The sequence below is a fragment of the Meleagris gallopavo genome, chromosome Z (assembly GCF_905368555.1).
Source record: "Meleagris gallopavo chromosome Z, MGAL_WU_HG_1.1, whole genome shotgun sequence".
NCBI classification, from domain to species: domain Eukaryota; kingdom Metazoa; phylum Chordata; class Aves; order Galliformes; family Phasianidae; genus Meleagris; species Meleagris gallopavo.
In genome coordinates this window covers 44721457-44742465 of record NC_139435.1, presented here as the reverse complement: position 1 = coordinate 44742465, position 21009 = coordinate 44721457, and the positions used below count along the sequence as shown (strand labels likewise).

The 21009-nt window shown below is 37.0% G+C and overlaps 1 protein-coding gene across 3 annotated transcripts in view; it reads right to left on the bottom strand.

Moving 5' to 3' along the window:
• Window positions 1–2963: 2963 nt before the first annotated feature.
• MSH3 (mutS homolog 3) overlaps window positions 2964–21009 on the bottom strand; it is a 111591-nt gene continuing 93545 nt past the window's right edge. For all 3 annotated transcript variants that reach the window (XM_085214323.1, XM_085214325.1, XM_085214324.1), the window contains 4 exons: window positions 10772–10958; window positions 10444–10573; window positions 7868–8042; window positions 2964–4165 (listed from right to left, as the gene is read on the bottom strand). In XM_085214323.1, coding sequence (XP_085070449.1) covers window positions 4021–4165; window positions 7868–8042; window positions 10444–10573; window positions 10772–10958 — 637 coding nt within the window. In that variant the 3' untranslated portion in view covers window positions 2964–4020. The remainder of the gene's footprint in view (window positions 4166–7867; window positions 8043–10443; window positions 10574–10771; window positions 10959–21009) is intronic.

The following is a 21009-nucleotide window of genomic DNA, read 5'->3' as shown; positions in this document are numbered from 1 at the left end:
TCATTATTCTTAGAACAGCTAATTATTCTTAGATATCTCTATCTGGCTTTATCTTGTTCACCCTTTATTTTCCTTGAAGTGCATATAAAACATTGCCATCCTTTCTTCTGCAGCTCGCTTGAGACTTAAACCAATTTAGTCTCAGAGAATTACACCATTTCACAGTTAACAGCGTGGGCCTGAAAGGACTCACATCTTGCAGAACAAGACAATCATTTGAGAAATTGATTTTTAAAGATTTTTTTTAGGCGTAAGAGATGAAGAAAACATCCATTGCTTTCTTCTATTCTCTATGGCTAGACACACAGCAAAATCTATAATGCAGTTAAGGAAGGCAGCTTATGCATGTGTAGCTGAAAAAGAAGAAAGTGATCCATTGTTGGAAGTCCAGGGAAGACTTCCACATGCTAAGCCATGTGCAGCGAGTGGCAAACTCAGCACTGCTAAGGTAAGCAGAGTTCCATAGCATTGGCAGCAGTGTTTTTAGTGCAAGGCTGTGAAGAGCTGTGCAAATGCAAGACTCGTCCCAAAGAACTGCACGACAGAACAGCCAGCAGAGCAGGACAGGTGCAAATCCGAGACCCAAACGGCTATTTCAGAACTGAATACCATGTCTACCTACTGGCTTGAGCTCCAGTTATGAATTCAGTCTTGTTCAGCTGTAAATCCCTTCTTGTGCTTTTAAAAAGCATAATTCAGATCAGCAGACTGCAAATTTATTCACCAGAATCAAATTCAGATTTAACAAATATTGGATCTGAATTTGATTGCCAGACAGAAATTTTGCAGTGAGATGGGAGCCAGCTTTGAAAATGAATGCTGAGATGATAGATCGCAGCTTGCTACGGCCTCTGTATTAAGGAAGAATGAAGATAATGAGACTCATCCACTCCACTTGTTCCAAAAACTGAACAGAAGAGGCAGCTCGGGCTTACTTTTCAGACTGCAGTATCAGTGTCATGATTTGGGGAAGGTAGCAATGGCCCCCTGGTCCCAGAACTCAGGAGACTGCCTGAGGACTGACCCCAACTCTGGGTCAGAGTCCCCCCCACTTCAGTACAGCACAATTTATCAAAACCTTAACATACTCTGAAACAGACAACAGGCTGAGAGAGCTGGGGATGTTCATCCTGGAGAGGAGAAGGCTGCGAGGTGACCTGATAGCAGCCTTTAGGTATCTAAAGGAGGGCTACACGAAAGAAGAGGACAGGCTCTTTAATGGAGTCAGATGCGATGTGATAAGGGGAAGTGGTTTCAAACTAAAAGAGGGGAAATTTAGATGGATATAAGGAACAATTTTTTTATAATAAGAGTGGTGAGGCATTGGCACAGGTTGCGCAGAGAGGTGGTAGATGCCTTCTGTCCCTCGAGACATTCAAGGTCAGGCTGGATGAGCCTCTGAGCACCTAATGGAGCTGAGGATGTCTCTGTTGCAGGGGAATTGGACTAAATCGCCATTATGGGATCCTTCCAACTCATACGGTTCTATGATTTGAGGTATTCCTGCTGCAGCCAAGGACCATCTAAGGACAGGTAACCCTTCTTCACCCTCACTTTACCTGACAGGTCGCAGTGCATCACAACAAACTCCCTGACTCAGCACGCTGCTGAAATTAGATTGCTGCAGTTTAAAAACAGAGCACATCTTCAGGATTACAGTGCTACCAAAGCTTATGCTTCAAATTATCTCTAAAATAAAGTTTAGTGTACTGCTATTTAGTAATAATTAAAAAATAAAAAAGAGAGGAATGAGAAAAAGAAAAAAGAAAACACAAGATCAGGTTCTCTGTCTCTCAGGAAGACTCCTGCTGTGACAGCCATGGAAGCCCTGCTTACCACAGCAAAATAAATAAAGTCTCTTTCAAAATTAATGCATTTTTGTTTTCCAGCTGGTCTGTTTCTCTGTCCTCAGACTGCATGCCACCAAAGGCGCAGGTTGCCTGTCCAGAGTATATCTGGTACGTCTGGTACCCAACTTTTGGGCTCTGCAAACAAACTCGAATGAGCTCTGAACTCATCACACTCAGAACAGCTGCCTTTGCACAATGCTCATGCTGCAAATGAGCTTGGCTGCTCCACTGTGGCAGAACGAGGCACAAACAAATCCACAGCCTTCTGTGTAGTGCATTTGAACACCTGCAAACACAGCATGCATCTCCTGGTAGTGCATTCTCAAACGGTCAGTCAAACTTTTACCTATCTCTGTAATTACTACTTATCAGCACTAAATCAGACAGCAATTCCTTTGCATACCCAGAAGCCGTCTTACTGGGTTAGGAAGACCTATGGCTCTTTCACTGAAATGAACAGGGCTACCATCAAAAGTTATTTTCAAAATGATTACAGACATTAAGAAACAAGACGCTGTCATTGCTTTGTACTTGCTGGTACAAGCAGGTCAGCAACACCTCAGCTCCTCACCCACTGCGTTTCCTTATTTTTCTCAGAATGCAACCAGGTATTTTTCCTTGTCTTGCCTGAATGCTCCCTTGAAGGCAAAGAGAGTCTTAGTAAAAGCACATCTAGCGCGTGCAGGAAGACAGCAATGGTTGATTAAAGTCTTTGAAGGTGACGGTCAAGGGTCTTTAGCTCCAGTGCACAGTGTCTGTGCTAATCACTAACAGGGAATTACATTCATTGTGCTTTGCAATGTGTGGCATACTTAAACACGAACGTATAACTGCATCACAAAGAGCAGTTTTCTTTTACAGCTCTTCCTGTTTAGACAAATACACTACAGATCTAGAAGGAGATGCCATTATTGATTGCTGCTGTAGAGCAGCAGATAAACTGTTTGTTTAAAAGATCCTCTGTAATTTGAGGGAGAACACGGAAAAAAGTCCGATGTTAGCAGTTCCTTATGATAGGTAGTAAAAACTGCATTCTTCTGTACAAAATTTTTTACATAGGAAAGACTATTTGTCTGCAAATGACATAATGTCATATTCATCTGACATGCATCATTTTGACACAAGAAACCTTAATTGTATTTATTGAAATCATCAGAAAGTTTCAACTGTCTCAAAGATGACAAAACCCAATTTATTATTTTCTTTATAGTGAAACCTAGATATTTTACTGAAATCTTTTCATTTTATAAAATACTTTTTTTAATATAACATTATATTATATTAGCAAAAGCTATTTGCTAAGAATTAAGTACGTGAATGCCATTATTCATTTTCATAACAAGATGCTCCACTTAGTTGGATTTATGAAGAAAAACCAGCAATCTGGACACCAAATTCCTATGTGAAATTTCCTTGAAACTTGAAAATTGCAAATAAAAAAATTTAAAATATTTCTGTTTTTTCCAGCTCTATGCTGGGAGTTTGAATTGCATAGTTTGAATCACCCATTTCAGCTCTTGTTACCATATCTGGAGTAAAAAGGAAGTGGGCAGGTATGAGAATGAAGGAGAGGGAAGCAGAAATGCATTCAGTGCATGTTTTGTGTCTTTGAAAGTTACACAATGCATCATCATTAATGTCATCAGCAGAAGTAAGACTCTCTCATCCAGCTGTATAACACACACATTCTTAAATTCATTGTGTACATCAAACTTAAGGGGTGCTTTACATAAACAATTTTAAATGCATTAGAATGAAAAAAAAATCAGTTTATATTATTTGTTCTTCCCACTTGCACATCAGTACAGCATAGTCAGGATTCAGTTACATTTTCACAATGCAGAGAATTATTTCAGTAGAAATTGAAGTACAATAAAGTTAAAATCCATTATTTTATTTATAAAACATGAATCTAATAAGTTACCAACATAATTTTCCATGTTTTCTATACATATTCTAAACTTAATCCAATACTATTTTGCAATTAAGGAAAATTCCTTCAGGGAAGGAATATGGAGTAAGGAAATTATGATCAGATAGTGGATGTGGATATAGGGCACCATATCACAGCCCAGCATCTTTTATCTCTGGAAAAGCAGAGAAGCCAACTTAATGCACCTACATCTATATACGCACTGATAGAATCTATTACTCTCCAGACTTAAATTTTCTATCTGCAGTATTTTCTATCTTTAAGCATGATCTGAGGATTAAAATCTGTCCTTTCATCTCCAGGTTCAGACGTATTTCTCCATTTCTCTAGTTCCTGAGAATCATTTATTTTCCATACTTCAGCAAAAGACTTCAGCATTTTTCTGAGGGGAAAAAAAAAGTCAGTCAAAATATGGACACACTTTTAAATTAAGAACATCACCTTCTTGAAAGCCTTACAGTCATCTACAAAATTTTATACACAGTCAGAAATAGCAGTCTGCATGCTCAAAATGTTATATTATCTACAAGCAATCAATGAACATTTTCTTACATGTATTCCATCTATGGAGTAGTCAACAATGTAATTTTACAAATAACTTCTTGTACCAGATAAAAAATGAAGATGAAATACAATACCCAGCAAAAGTAAATCATTAAAGGAAATAAATACCTGTGCAAACCACAAAACACCTTTAGTTTGCACATTTTATATTGCACGTTTCTAGGAACTGTGCAATCAAGGAATCAATAAAAGAGGTAACATTTCCGAAATCATTGAATAGTCATCTTTCCTATTTCATTTTCAAATTTTTTTCAATATCAGAAGGACTGATAAGCACTGTGACAAGTAAACAAGTCATTTAAAATAGGTTAACAGACATTCCTGATGACAAAAATGTCCAGACTGGATGGAATTACCCAGTGGATTTTCTTAAATAATATGATTTAAGAAAATAAGACAAGGCAGCTGGCCCGTGGCTGTTGTGACAGCATTTGTACACTGCTATGAACAGGTCTGAGTTTGATTCACATGACAATTTTTATGTCCTATCACTGATACACCATAGCAAAACTCATAGCCATTTTTAAATGTGTTAATGTATCTTTGGAGAGGAGGTACAGAAGAAAACACTGAATCATAGAATGATTTGGGTTGGAAGGGACTTCAAGGATCATCGAATTCCAGTGCCCTGCTGTGAGTAGGGCTGCCAACCACTAGGTCAAGCAGTAGATCAGGCTGCCCAGGGCCCCATCCTACCTGGCCTTGAACACCTCCAGGAATGAGGCATCCGCAGCTGTGCCAGGGTTTCATCACTCTCCGTGATAAAATTCCCCCTGATATCTACCCCAAATTTCCCCTCTTCTAATTTAAAGCTCTTCCCTCATGTCCTATTACCATCAGACTATGTAGAAAGTTGATTTCCCTGCTGATTATAATCTCCCTTCAAATGCTGCAAGCTGCAATGAGGTCTCCTGCAGCTTACTCTTCCCCAGACTGAACAAGCCCAGCTCCCTCAGCGTTTCTTTGTAGGAGAGGTGCTCCAGCCCTATGAGCGTCTTGTAGTATTCTCTGGACCCTCCCTGAAATCTCCACATTATGGCAACAATAGAAAGTGAAGAAGAATAGGCAAAAAATTTACACTGAAGGAACGACCCAGAAGAGGTCGAACCCAGTGCTTCAGCAATGGCTGTGTGGATGAGTGCCTCACCCTGTGCACAGCCCTGTCTCTCTTTCAAGAGACAAATCCACCTTCAGGTGGGGCTGGTGCTGTGGGCAGCAGGGCTGCAGCCTCACCCTGCTGCCTGAAGGAACCACCTCCTCCCTCCCACACCAGGTAGTACTGTCTGCTCTCCGCACACACCTGACAACTGAGCTGGTATGGCAGGGAGTGAAGAAGTGGCTTTTCCAGCTGGATTGAACCCAAAAAGCTGTGCAAACTGGGGGGGCCGGAGGCTCAGGCAGGAGGCAGGGCTCAGGCCTCAGCCAGCAGCCAGGGTGAAGGACCCACTACAGACATGGATGACATATTCTTTTTCTCTGTAAGAATACCAGCAAACTGCACACCAAAAACTAAAATACAGATGGCAGCCTACATACTGAAAAGCTGAAAAATGTCACACAATTAAGTCCTGTAATTATGCTTACCCACTCAGCCCTAGTCCCACCCCTACTGTGCACTGCAGATCGGTCTTCTAATTACATCAGCACATACTATTTTCGCTGCTCATAGGTTCTGTATGCAGTTAACTGCATTTTTGGCAGTGAAGGCATGCTCGAACTCTATTTCTGCCCTGTGATTTTGACAGAATGGAAATTACACTGTCACATTCTATTACTTCTCTTCTAAATTATATTACGCAATAACTCTGGCCTTCCAGCTCACATTCTCACCTTTCTGGAAAATATTTTTTCTAGATCTAGAATCCTATATATCTTCTAGCAGAGCTATGGCATTGCTAGTAATTTGACATTTTACTTTTGTAAATAATGGACCACAATTCCCAATGAACAAAAGCTACCACATTATTTTCCCCACAAACTGTCATGAATCTTCCACATAGTTTTTTATTTTATTTTATTTTGCTTTCTTAGAAATGGATAAAAACGAGTGCTAACCACTACATATTATTTAGCATCAAAAGAACTGTTTGCACCTACAAATATCTAGTCAACAAAATTTTCTTTTACAGAATTCTTCTACCATGATTGGCTATGACTATCAGGCAACAAAGACCTTGATTTATTGTATTCCCAATGGACTAGTTCAAAGTTCCTGATAGGACTGGCATTGAAAATAATAACATCATCATCAACAACAACAAAAGGTGGAAATGCATATAAATACTATGCATATATTTACATCTGAAATACGTATATAATGTTACAGGACTTAAAAAGGTGATGCTATTTGATACACATGAATTTTCCTGAAGAGTTGAGTATGTGAGGCACACACATTCCTAAATGAAACCTGGTTCTCGAAGAAATACTAAAATCTCAACTTTCAGTAAAATGTGGTGTGTTTTGGGGGCACTCAGTGTATAATAAATATATAGACTTAGTATATATTTAGTTTTTCGTTAAAATAGCAAAAACACAAAAATACCAGCATTTATCTCTACATTATATGCAGATAGCTCCAAAAGTAATACTTCCTATTTATTTCCATGGAAACTACAAAAGATACAAATAGCACAAGAATGTTACTTGGTAGAAGAAATTCTCAGCTCCAAAACACTCTTTTTCAACATAGTCACCACCATTAGCTATGCATTTTTGCCAGCAATAAGCAAGAGCCTGCACTGGCTGGTCTCCATAAAATTTACCAAGAGTCAGTGAACCTCTATGAGTACCATATTTTTAATGCATGGAAAAATTCAATGATACACCTCTGCTTCATAAGTACTTCTGTATCAGACACCATTCTGTCAGACAGCTCCTCTGCAGCCATCTGTCACACAGCAACAACATTTAACATGTTTGGGTGGGAAGGTTCAACCTCTACTGCCATCCCACCAATATCCACCTCTGACATCATGAGCCAACATCATAAATTAGAAGGCATTACTTTTGGAGCAATCACTGTAGCATGCAAATAAAATTTCAAGTTTAAAAGTGAATATGTGTTAAGAATTAAATCTATTTATACCTTCACCATCACTATTACAAGAGAAACTGATATTAGTAGGTAGTTGTCCTTCAAATAGTCTCTGAAAATTTCTTCCTGAAAAAAGTGACGGTAAAAAAAAATTTAAAAGAATAAGCTTGCTAGTATTTGCTTTAAGAAAAAAAAATTACTCCCAGCTTTAGTTCAATGTGCTCTTGGTGGTTGTTTTTTTTTTTGAATCGTGATTAAGTGGGTAGCAATTAACCTCTGACATATTAGCTTACTTCAAAATCCAAAGATTTAATTGAAATTGATAGCATAATTTATCAAGTATTTTTGAAAGTTTTGTTTCATTTTCTCTTTCCTGAAGGAATATTATATATGTAAAATAGCTCTCATGGCTCTTTTTAATGTACATTCAGAGTGAAATGCTCTTCCATTCGCATCTGGAAGACACCTCCTAATTGTTCTCACCTTTTCATATTCACCAGTCTCTCTAACTCCTTTGATTTGTGAGCTGCCTTCTTCAAGATTTCTTCAGGAATATCTGCCAGTTTGGCAACATTTAGCCCATAGCTTCTTGCAGTGACTCCTTTAGTTATTTGATAAAGAAAAGTGATAAATTCAGGATTCTCTTCCTCTTCAGATCCTAAAAAACAAAACAAAAATCAGGGTCCCTCTGTTTTATTTATAATACATAGTAGTCCAGTGCCTGAATTGGTTTTATTATCATTCATGCTCCCTGTGATATTAATTTCATTGAACAGATGAGAAATAAAAACATTTCCTTGAGTTCACATTTTACTTGTACACAGTGAGTTTGAAAAAAATGTTTTACTGTAGTTTTATCTGGTGTCTTGTAAGACAGAAGCATGTGCATACGTGTGTGTGTAAAACATAAAGAGTATTTTTATGTCAAGTTCATTAGTTGTGCTGCAACTGGGATATTACAACTCATGTCTATGAAATAGAATAAGGGAAGCGTCCATAATCCTACAGTCAGGAAACCTATCAGTACAGCACAACAAAATGTTTGCTGCCAGTAGGTTAGGAGCTCCAGAAAAAGCTTATGGAAGCCCAAACATACAGACAGTGGATTCTTTTATTTCATGGCCATAAGATGTAAATATAGAGCCAACACAATAAATCAGATTATTCCCTTCCCTTTCCTCTTCAGGCATCCTATTAAAATTTTTGCAGAATCTAGCCCTTGTGTTAAGAGCAGAAAAAATATAATGCCACTCATTGCCCTTCATTATTCTGTTTTGAAAATGTAAGTTTTTGGGAACTGGAGATTTCCATAAATGCTAATGACTCGAGCTAATTTGATCTGAGTGCTCCAAGCCAAAGATAGGCAAAAAATGTGCCATAAATCTCATCTTGAGTAGAACAATTAAAACATTAAGACCACAGACATGGGAGCTAAAAATACAGGCAAAGTAAGAAACGTAGACATATTGCTGCTCCCATGTTGTGCTTTCTGGAGCTTTAACAGTGAAGATTACATATGGCCTGAAGGTTCAGGCCAATAAACATTGAAAGAAAGAAGGCTGAAGCAAGACATTACAAAATAAAGTACAGAGTTTCAGAAACACAGTAGATAAGGAACAGTAAGTATTGAAAATCACCTTAATTGCCTGAGAATACCAGAGATGAACAGTCAGTTAATGAACTATCTGTGAAAAGATATGCTGATGCTCTTAACCACGAATATTGGCACTACCAGATAGCATTCAGTTAAGGACAACAGTGCTTTAAACAACCTGAGCTCTAGTTAACACCTATTTCAGGAATCCTTGCTTTTAAAATTAAACAGAATGTAAAAGCCAAATTTTCCCTCCATATAAAACTCCACCTGAAGTTAAAGTGTTTCTGTGTTTAATTAAATTAAAATTTAAAAAACAAACAAACAAAAAAAACCCCAACTAGAAGTGATATAGAGAACATGCCGTTACTTTGCAAAATGGGAAAACCAGGAAAAGAACAGAATTTTCAAATGTCTGAGTAAAGCTAACATATCAGGAGAACAGCCGAAGAACTTTGTGTAGAAGAAAGTTCTACATCACAAATGTGGTTTAAGTTTGGAAGCCATGTGAGTAAATAGACACAGTGGATAAACCCTATGTTGATTTTCAGAATGCTTCTGAGAAGTATCCTGCATCAAAGTGTCCTCTTCTAAAAACCAAGCAGCCATGATCTACAAGGAAGGCCTTTGCCTTTGCAAATAATTGGCTAGCAGACAGGTAATGCTAAGAGTCAGTTCTCAGCGTGAGGAGAGATTGAGGAAAGGATCATCACGGCAGAGCTGCTTACCTTATCCACTAGCAAACAGAGAAAAAGGGTAGGCAGTAAAGTGACAAACTGCACTGAAAATACTATCTAATTCACACCAACAGTGACAAGAAGAACGAGTGTGACTCTCCTGCCTGATAAAAACAAAGGTGAATGGGATTAAGAAAAGCAACATACAAAATTAGGCATGGGACTGAAACAGTAAATAGAGATTATTCCTCTGTCTCTTTGAATTCAAGAACTGAGACCATCAACTGAAACTACGTTTCAAAACTGTCTCAAAATAAACAAGAGGAGGTGGTTCTTCTCATAATGCAGTGTTCAGTTTTGGAGCTCTCTGTGACACAGCAGGATGAAGATACTAAAAGTATACATGGATACAAAGGGAGTCTGGACCACATTAAAAAGAAATCCAAAGATTCAAAAACAAACAAACGAACAAACAAAACAGAAAACCCCCCAACCAGCAAATGTTTGCTAACAGTGGGATCTTTTAGAGAGAGTTACCATATGTTTGATCCCTAATCCCTCCTCCCTAATCCTCTGTTGTTTGGCTACTGTGAGAAGCTGGACGCTAGGCTGGGTGAATCTTTCATCTGACCCAGCTCAGTCATCCTTGTATTGACTGTGAAAGAGGAATGATTTAGTTTTCAAGCTCCTAAAATTGAGAGTGTAGACTGATACTTCAGTGTGTGCAGTATGTAGCAGCTACTGCCTCTGCCTGAAATGCCAGAATATCAGATAAATTTATACTGTACCTTTCTGTTCAGCACTTTCTTCCTCATTCACCAAGAAAGCCATATGGTAATTACCAACTTTTTCTGGATAAACTTTTTCTAGCTCACAAACTGAAGGATAGTGGGTGACAAACAACGTTAGTGACTCCACCTACAATATAGAGATCAACACATAAGGTTTAATTTATTTCAAACACAACTTAGCACTGGTATTCCTTAAATATAAGCCCTTGCACTGAGTTTAGACATAGCATATTTCTACAACAGTGGAACACAGACCATGTCAAAGTCAACCCACAGTAGTACAGGCTGAAAAAGTGTTCATCAGCATGTCAGATTGACTACTTACATCTGTAATAAAATGTTCAAGTGTGGCATAAGCAATAGCAATTCCATCATGCGTGCTAGTTCCTCTTCCCAGTTCATCCAAAATTACTAGTGATCTTGAAGTTGCTTTTCTTATTATCTCAGCAGTGTCTGTCAGTTCTTCCATAAAGGTACTTCGGCCTTTGTAAATGTTATCTGCAGCACCCATTCTGCATTGGGATATGAAGCAGATCAATTTATTGAGTTCAAGTGAGGACCAGATACAACGAAAAAAAGATCATGATCATGAAATCAGTTTGCTATAAAACTCCTGAGCAAAAAAGTAGGCAAAACATTCGCTTTCCAGAACCAGCTTATGAAAAAAAGCCAGCAAGAGCACATGATGTAGACAAGAAGGCACTCTGAAGGACAGAATGGTCTGAAAAAAAAAACAAAACAGTTAATGTACCATTAAATAAAAGCTTGCATGCCTTTCTCAAGACATCAGTTTACACAGACCCTGTGGTCTTCTGGGAGAGGTCAGATTGTAAGAACAGCAGGGAACTTTTCTGTGTCATCAATAGTGTAGTCTCAAGGCAAGACAGTAGCATACTGTCAGACAGTAAATGCAGCATCTCATGCCAACTACAGAAACTGGGGGAAAAAGAGAATGCTGAGGTGGGTGTTTCTTAGCATGGAATCCCTCCATGTGGAGAAGCTGCACAAAGTGGCCTGCTCTTGCCTTCAGAATGGGCCCTGACAATCCAGACCTGTCAGCTCACTGGGACTTCAGCAAAGGTAGCTGTGAAAAGGATTTTTATTTCCCCTTTGGTTTGACTATGCAGTTTGTGTATTTATAAATGCTACACCCGCAGTTATCAAATAGTAGCACTCCCATGAAGAAATACCGTGGAAACTCATTTTCCCAGGTATTTGTGCATCCAGCAGATAAAGCAGTTAGATCCTTCAAGCACTATAAAAATAATGATTTCTTCCAATTACAGACTTTAAGAGAATGATTTTTCTCCTCATCCATTTATGTAACTGTCCTTCAACTTACCTCCTCTGCTTACCGCACAAATGGGCATGCATGCACACACACATTCTGTCATGCCTCACAAAACTCTTTTAATGCTGCTTCAGGTTCACATAACCTCCAGTCCCTGTATTCTGTTTCAAATGGTGAAATCACAGTTTTCACCTCAGAAACCTGATAATAATTTACTGTATTTTTCTTTTCTTGTGCAGGTTTCCTTACTTACTCAGTAACTACACTGTCTACCTGCAAGAAAGAACATTTCCTTCCCCCATATATGCTTTTCAATTACATTAATCACATCACAATGTCACTTCTGAGATAGTTTATCATTAGCAATCCACTGTGCAGAGCTGTAAAAATGGGTTTGCTCGCTCCCATCAGCCAACAATGTAGTTACATATAAGCCACACTGATTTAAGGAAAACTGACTCACAGGCTTAACATATTACATTTTCAAATATAACAGTTGGCCACAATGGTATTTAAAACCAATCAAGACCTGAAAGAGAATCCCAGTATAGCTTTTTTCTTTCCGTCTTTTGCAGCATCTCTCCAATGTAATTGTTTTTTGTTGCCTCTAGAAGCACTAGCAAGATTCTCATCATTTTATGAGTATCTTATAATTCTAAGAGTAATTGACTACCTACACCACAGACTAACAGGTTGAACATTGTACAGTTCTGTTTGCTATATATTTTCCAGTTCCTATCCTGAAAAATTTGCATAGTGGCATATGTAACAACAATAAGCAAATCTTCAACTATAAATGAACTAATTTAGGTTGGAGATGGGTATTATGATGTGATGTGCACATCAAGTACTTAGGTACTGTTTAATATACATGTATTTGCATACACACACATCAGGTATACTCCCCCATATTCCACAAAAAGGTGATTTTGCACATAATTCAGTTAAATTAATTTAAAGTTTAATTAACTTAAATATATAATTCAGGATACGGAGACGCTGTGAAATTAACATTTTATTAAACCGTTCAATACTGCAATCTCTTTAAATGCCTTAAATATGAACCAGGATGTTGAGAACTACAGACACATCGCTGAATTTCTCACTGTCCTATAACTTCCCCAGCACATTTTCTACTTTGGTTCAGACATCACTTACTATTGCAAAATTAAACAATCCCCATTTATTGTACTATAGCTCGAATCTACAGAGCAGAATATAAATTAGATGTGTTTTTAATGCTGTGAACTACAAATAAGTTTGCCAGAAAGATAAATACTCTTTACGTCTATAAAATCCATGGATTTTTATAGCCTATATAATTTTATACAATTTTATATAGTCTGTAAAATACCACGGAGCAACAATTGGTAACTTTAACCTTAGTTTCCAACCCTGGTACTACCAGTATTATTATTTCAGCATTTTCATTTGTCTTTTCATTCCAGAGACAGCACCTGTTTAGCTAGTCAGTCTGTTCAGCACCTATGAAGACTACAATGAGAGTCCCGTTATATTTCTTTCTTGGATTGCATCACAGAGCCCTCAGAATCATTTAGTCCTTTTGAATCTAATTTGCATTTGTGAAAATAATTTTCAGACCTTCCTCGTTAAATGCTTAAGATATAAACAGAAATGAATATTATCTTTATCTGGTACAAAAAAGACAGGGATCTCCTGGAAAGAGTCCAGCAGAGGGACACAAAGATGATAAAGGGCCTGGAGCAGCTCTCTTATGAGGAAAGGCTGAGCAACCTGGGTCTGTTCAGCCTTGAGAAAAGAGACTCAGAGGGGATCTGACCATTGTCTATGAATATCTAAGGTGTGGGAGGCAAAGGGTTGAGGCCAGACTCTTTTCAGTGTGCGAAGTGATAGGACAGGGGGTAATGGCCACAAATTGGAGCACAGGAAGTTCCACACAAAGTGCATAAGAACTTCTTCAGTGAGCTCTGGGAAGGAGCTTCCTGGAGAGGTTGTGGAGTCTCCTTCTCTGGAGATACTCAAGACCTACCTGGACACTTACCTGTGCAGCCTGGTCTAGGGAGCCTGCTTTGGCAGGGGTTTGGACTAGATGATCTCTGGGTTTATAGTGTAATGTGTTTTGTCTCCTATGTGTTTTCATGCATCAAAACATTATGCCTATTTTTTGTTGTTGTTTTTTTTTTTTTAATAATGTTGAATGGAATTCAAATGACTTGTTACCAGATACTCTGTATTTTATAATTAGGATGCTATCTTTCTGAAATTGTTAGGTTAGAAAAGTTAAAAAAAAAAAGTTACAGATACTACTCTAAGTTTTCAAGTTGCCTGCACTTCATTATTTGTTTTTGTTGTTCATTTTGTTTTGGTTTGGTTTTTCCTCCTTCAGCAAGGTACCTACATTGTGATCAGGTACTTATCTAAATTTTATTTTTACATAAAAATAACCATTTGATTAGATTTATCACTATGTTAGAAAACAATACAATGAAATATACCAAGACTAATAAGTGGTCCTTACTATAGTGATAATGACGTTATGCATTATTCAAATTTTCTTTTCTTCCCTCTTTTGTAATTAGAAATACTAATTAAAAAAAAAAAGAGAGGGAAAAAAGCATACAATAAGACAGTCACAAAAGAAAACTATTAGAGCAAAAAGAACACCACTCACCCTCGTTAACTCTACCTGTTAAAACACACTGCTGGAAGTGGTGACATAGTTAATACGAAAACTTCAATTTCTGCTACAGAATTTCTCACATCTACTGTCAGGAAAATTACTGCATTCTGCCCACAAAGAATGTGCAGACATCCAACGTGAGAAATGCCTCTTTAGTACTGGCAAGAGATCTATCACTTCTCTGCAAATGGAGTTTGGCTGGAAACACTTGTTATGATGTCTCTTTGATAGCCAACCAAATTTTATAAAATTAAAAACTCTTCTTCTCATAATATTCAACATATTTATTGTGTAAAGAAAAAATACTGGGAAGAATTATTCCTTTTCAGCATTTGGCTTCAAGTGCTAAGGATTCTTGTCTAGAATCTCAGTAAAAACAACAGAGACACAGTATTTACATCAATTAATTTTTTGAAGGATAAATTATGTGATAGGCAGTGCTAGCTGGCTTTATATAAATCAATTAGCTCTACATGCTTAACCTGTATGTGACCCCTTGGAGGAAAAGATACTGATTTCCTTTCTTGGCAGTAGCAGCATTTCAACCTGCTTTCCTGAGTCAACAGATGTACACAACCGTGACCTTTTCAAATCAAGTGCACACCATTCTGGGAAGGTATGCTATGACATTTTGTCCTAAGGGGCTCTCAATACTGAGAATTTGCTAATGATAAAATGTAAGATACCATCATTCAGAAATCCCTAGAATTAAAATAGCAGAATTGCTTTTCCTTGTATCCAAAGAATTTTTATGAATCCACTATCCACTTAAAATCACTCTCAGCAGTCATGAACTCATACTGCATTTAAAGCCACTGTGTGGCTCTGAAAGTTACCTTCAAGTCTGGTGCTTTTAAAACTTTTGAACAGTCAGTCAGATCTAAGTTCTCTGACAGCCATTCGTGAAAAATTTGTATCGAAAAAAAAGAAACTCAAGGCTTTTTCACCTTAACTGTAGAAAGGTGCTCTTGCCTAGAAGTTCATCCAACTAAAATACTTACTGGAGAAATGAAAACTGTTCCTATTACAGAATAACAAATCTAGTTAGTATAGAGTCTCCACAGATCACCTTTGCAGTAACTCCAACTCTCAAGAAAATGCATTCAGGTTTCTAGGCATGGTTTAATTTTCCAGAGATCAGAATTTGAAATCAGACTTCTACTTGGAATATACTTATAGTCAAATTATTTATTCATCAAGAACAACTAACACATAACAGAATTACTCTTTTCTCTGAGATTATCTCAAATAGAAGGCGTAGAATAATATGTTCACAGCAATAACAAAGACATTCCTTCTCTGACTGAAAGAGAAAAACACAAAATATACTCATAATGCGACTTTACAATTTCACTCACTGTCTTCTCAAACAAAACCTTTCAAAATGTCACTTCAAAGCTCACTGTATTTGAACAGGTGCTATTTAAACTAAAATAAGTATTTTGAAGAAAGAAATGAATAGCTGGGGTCTTGCCTTAGACTTTAACCCTCTGCTTCCATAGGGCTTTTCTCAGCTATATAATTTTGATCAGCAATATAGTTACTCCTTAAAAAAAAAAACAACTTCCTAACAACTGCTTCATATTCTTTGCAGAAAACACTCCTTCCAGCTGAAGTTTCTTACTTGGTCTCTGCACAAAGAACTTGGAAAAATGTGAGTAATTAACTGAAGATGTTTATGCGAACAGAAAGCCTTGATATTGATCCTGATATGAATGGAAGAACACAACCATAATTTCATTTCAACATCTGGGTACAGCTTCTCCCATTGTGTTAGGTTTTTTACTTTGTTAGGCTGTAAATTTAATTAACTACTGTTGTAAGAGACAAATTAATGGCAAGATTTAATATTAACACATTAAACTATGGGGCCATTTCCACAACCTTTTCATATTCCTCAAGAAAATATTATAAACAAAATAAAACACAGTCCTGCCCTCTTTACTGCAAACAACGCTTCGAATTTCTCATGTTAAAAATTGGTCTGCCAAGAAAATGAAAACAGATGTCTTTAACTGAAGACTGTCAGGTTGACTACTGCAAGTCCTCTCCTACCAACACCAAATACCCAACACCATCAACCAGGACAATCATTTTGTTTTGCCCACAACAGCAAATTGAAACTGCGGGTATTTTTGAAGCACTCAGCCCACTACTGAGAATTTCACGGTGCTACTATATGAGTAACCCAAGTCACACATTCTAACTCCTGGCTTATTTCTATTCTACAGTGACAATTTATGTAGAAATCCACAGAAGATAGCAAGTTTGCAAGAGTTCACTGGTAAGAAACTAATGCTTCACACTCCCCCACAGAGTACTGGTAAATCATATACTTCATTTCCACAAACTATTGCTTATTAAAACAAAAACTGACAGTAACAGAAAACATACAGAAATTTCAATTACAGAATTTAAAAAAAAAAAAAAAAAAAACCAAAAAAACCTAAGTATGACAAGATGCACTGTTTTCAGGATGGTTATTATTTTTGTACTGTTCACAGTCAGCTTCCAAAAAGTAAACGTGTGTGAAATTACACGGACAATAGTGATAGAAATTTGGAAGGTGCTCATAATACAAAGTTATTTACAGTCAACATGCATGTGCATATATGGTCAACTGTTTCTACAACTGTTTATTAGCAAATTAAATAAATATCCATGGTACGTTACCTAATTTAAAGGAACAGTTATTGAAAAGCATGCATTACAAACTTAGTGTCAAAATAATTTCTATTTTGTAAATTGCTACTGAGGTACAATATTCTCAATCACTGACAAATTAATGAAACTAGTAAAACCTACGACCACTACTGCAAATTGATATTTATACTAAGTTTCACAATCTTGTTTTTATCATTTTTTTCCCTGTGTCATAGAATCATGGAATCACAAGGTTGGGAAAGACCTACAAGATCATCTAGTCCAACCGTCCTCCCATTACCACTGCTACCACAAGCACTAAACCAGATCTCGTAGCTCCTCATCCAGATGCCTCTTGAACACTGCCAGGGACAGCAACTCCACCACCTCCCTGGGCAGCCATTCCAGTGCCTGACCACTCTGAGAGAAAAAGCTTTGCCTTATGTCATCAAGTAACTGAAGTAGCCAATACAAGTCATTACATAATGATAACTTGTTATCTTTTACATCTGGTCAGTAATGGTCTGCTGCACATACTAATACCCCTAGTATATTTGACGAGATGAATCAAACAGATCAGCGTTCAAGATGCGAGCTGCAATGTTTTTGTGGTAAGCCATGGGAAAATAAACATCCATGAATTGCAGTGAACATTCAACAGTTTAAAAGCTTCACATCAACTGACTCAACTGACCTCAGAGGAGGCAATGTCAGCCTTATCAATACAATCACTGAACAGTCTCGCTTCTGATGCTTTACAATGCAACATAAATTAATCTGTTTTTGGAAAAAGAAAAGCTTATGCTAGGTTCCCCATTCAGACTGCAAGATCTGGCAGTGCAGGCAGTGTGCAGTGAAAGGCCAATACTCAAAGGAAAAGAAGCTTTCTGAAGGACCCAGGAACTCCAAAAGGAACAGGAACTCCAAAAACGTGACCTTGATTTCTCTATAGGAAACATTTAGTTAACAGCAGCTAACAACATCCACATTTTATTGATGAGCAAGAGCAAGAACAGATTAAAAATACAACGAGATAAGTATTTATTTGCAAAACATCAGTGTTAGCTCAAAGAAACTGAAAGAAAAAAAAAGCTGAAGACAGAAGACACAACTTTAAAACACATGTAGGTTTATACTTACTACTCTTGGATTCCACTGAGGGAACTGAAGGTAATTAAGTTAATGTGCACATGTAGCTGAAGGATTGAGGCCAAGGGAGGATTAAAAAGCAGGAACTATAGCAACAGACCATGGACAATAGCTGAAGCATTCAGTAGAAGTGAACTTTTCCTCTTTAGACCTGTGGATACTACAGAAAATCCAGTTCAAATCGTGACTAGGTTAAATTCTAGCCTTATTGAGTTTTAGAAAGGTACATAGATGCCTATTCCAAGAAAAACTTCAACCTGACTGTAAAACAGCTGGTCGATTTCACAGGCTTTTTTTTTCTTTTTTTTTTTCTTTTTTTTTTTTTTTCTCTCCATGTACCATTATAACCCTATCAGTTTCTTTTTAAGGACAGTTCAATATGCAGCATACCTTTTTTTTTTTTTTTAACATATGTCTCCCTGTATATGTAAGTAATTGCCTTTTATTGGTTTAAATGAATTTTCAAAGTTGACTTAAACCCCTGTAAATGAAATAGTTGTTTGCTCTTATTTTACCAAATGCCACATATGTTTTGTTAAATAAACCATTATTACTTGTATATGATACAGACCAAGCACTGCAGATAAGTTACTATTACATGAACATAGACATGAAGCTAAACTAGCTATAAATATATGGAGCATTGCTTAATTTCTCTTTGTAGAGTTACACTGCACTGCTAGATGTAGCTAGGAGTTCAAAAACACTCCAGATAGCCAAGATAAAAACTTTTCTAGAAAAACAGAACAAAAACATTTTTATTTGAACAACACTAACTTTTACTCATTCTCTTCTTTTTCTCCACGTGATAGAAAATGAGTGCAAAGAATGTAATACAACCCCTTTCTTTTCCCTCAAATCTGAGATCTCAGAACTGTAATTATATGAATGCAAGCATAAATGAAAAGCTTAAGTCATTTTTGTTATTCTGGCGATAAACACATTACAATTAAGCAAGAACAAAATGAAACAAATTACTGTGTTCCAAAGAAGTAATACTTCTGGAAATTACTTTTGGGTCTTGACGACTAACAAGTTCTGCTGGTCTGACTCTCACTGTTGCTTTCCAGATATATAATAATATATATATATATATATTTATATATATATAAATAATATAGGCACTAAAACAACACTTCTTGAGCATATCCACACAGAAAACTCTGGTGTGAACTTCTCAGTCACTTGGGATTGTTTACTATGAATGGTTCCCTACTACAATTTGTGTGTACGCAGAAAAAATAATAAACATCACCACATTTAAATACAGTGGTGTGAAAAGATACCTTTGTTCTGACATTTTCTGACCCTTATCTTTCAGAGGCTAACTGCACATGCACACTGAGAATCTAGTTTCTTCAAAGGAAAACCTAAACATTTATTTTCAAGTGAAAAATTTAAAAAAATTTAATAAAGCTTCAGTAAAACTTTTGGCCAAAATCAGGCAGCATACAGACAAGTAGCTCTGCTATATGATTAGCTCCTCCATAGGTTCTACTCAGCATTCTCAGGCAATTTCTGTATTACAAAGGGTGCCTGCAGTCTGCCCTGCCAGCCACTACTGTCACCTCAAAAATGGAATTTTATAGCTTGTATTTTATGATAAATATATGAAGACACTGACTAGCTGAATCCTTATGCCAGGTTTTCGGATCTAATATTTCTAGGACTGACAGTAAGACTAATCTCCATAATCCTACCCTGTAAGCCTTGAAGAAATCAATAAAGCTTAATAAAGCAATAAAAGCATCTAAGGAATTTTGGAGATCGGTAACAGGTCTTTTGAGTTAAGAACAACAAAGTTCATAACACGATATAAAAATAAAAGGTTATAGGCTGTTCTGGCAAAATACTGCAGAGACTGCCATAAAGGACAACTTATTATTAAATATGTGAACACACATAATCTATGCCACTGCATCCTAGTGATCTGATTCATTTCTGAGGCTGTGACCAGCAAAAGGAGAATTCAGAGAGAGGCACAGCAATCCTGCCATGGTAATAATGCTGAACCATAAGAGAGAAAAAAATACCTTTCTTTAAGTCACATATACATGAATCCATGTATAATTCCGAAGCATACCTTATTTCTGCTTAAAGGTTATTAGCAAAAAGCAATCAATTTAGCTCCCTAGGGGTGAAAATCAGTAACATCATATTCCACTCAGAACAAAAGACTAAAATCAAGATGGGGGAGGCCCATTTAAAGCTTAAAAGCTTTCCAAGTCTTTCCTGCCTGCTGATAACTATTTCAAAATGCCATCAGTGTGCTTCCCCTTCAACAATCAAGGTTAAGTGTATAGTGCTGATCTAGATGAAGGATTCAGTTCTTTCTGCTTAGTGAAATCACTAAGTAGGAAGAGACTTCCAGTGTAGAATCTTTCTAAACCATTTTTAAGCAGGCAAGTTCCTGGGCACTCTCTTGCACATAATGCTCACCCATGAAGCAAACAATGAGTAAATGGCAAAGAAGAGAACAAACTGAATTCTGGTCATAACAAACTGCTCTGTTTTTCAACCATTATTTGCCTATCACTGTGCAAATAGCACAACTTCTTCTGTGAAGCTCAGAAAAAAAAAAAAGGAATTTTTATTTACCATATAGAATAAGCATCAGTCATTTTTTTCCCCATCTTCTCTTGTGCTGCCTTTCACTGATCAACTGGTGAAACTGGAATCATATAAAGAGCAACATTATTTGCCCAACTACAAAAAGCTGTGAAGTTTTGGCAGGTATACCAATGGAAAACTCATTTCCATTAATATTGACAAGCCCTATTTCATTTTCATTCTATGTGATTGATTTCAGGTTTCAATG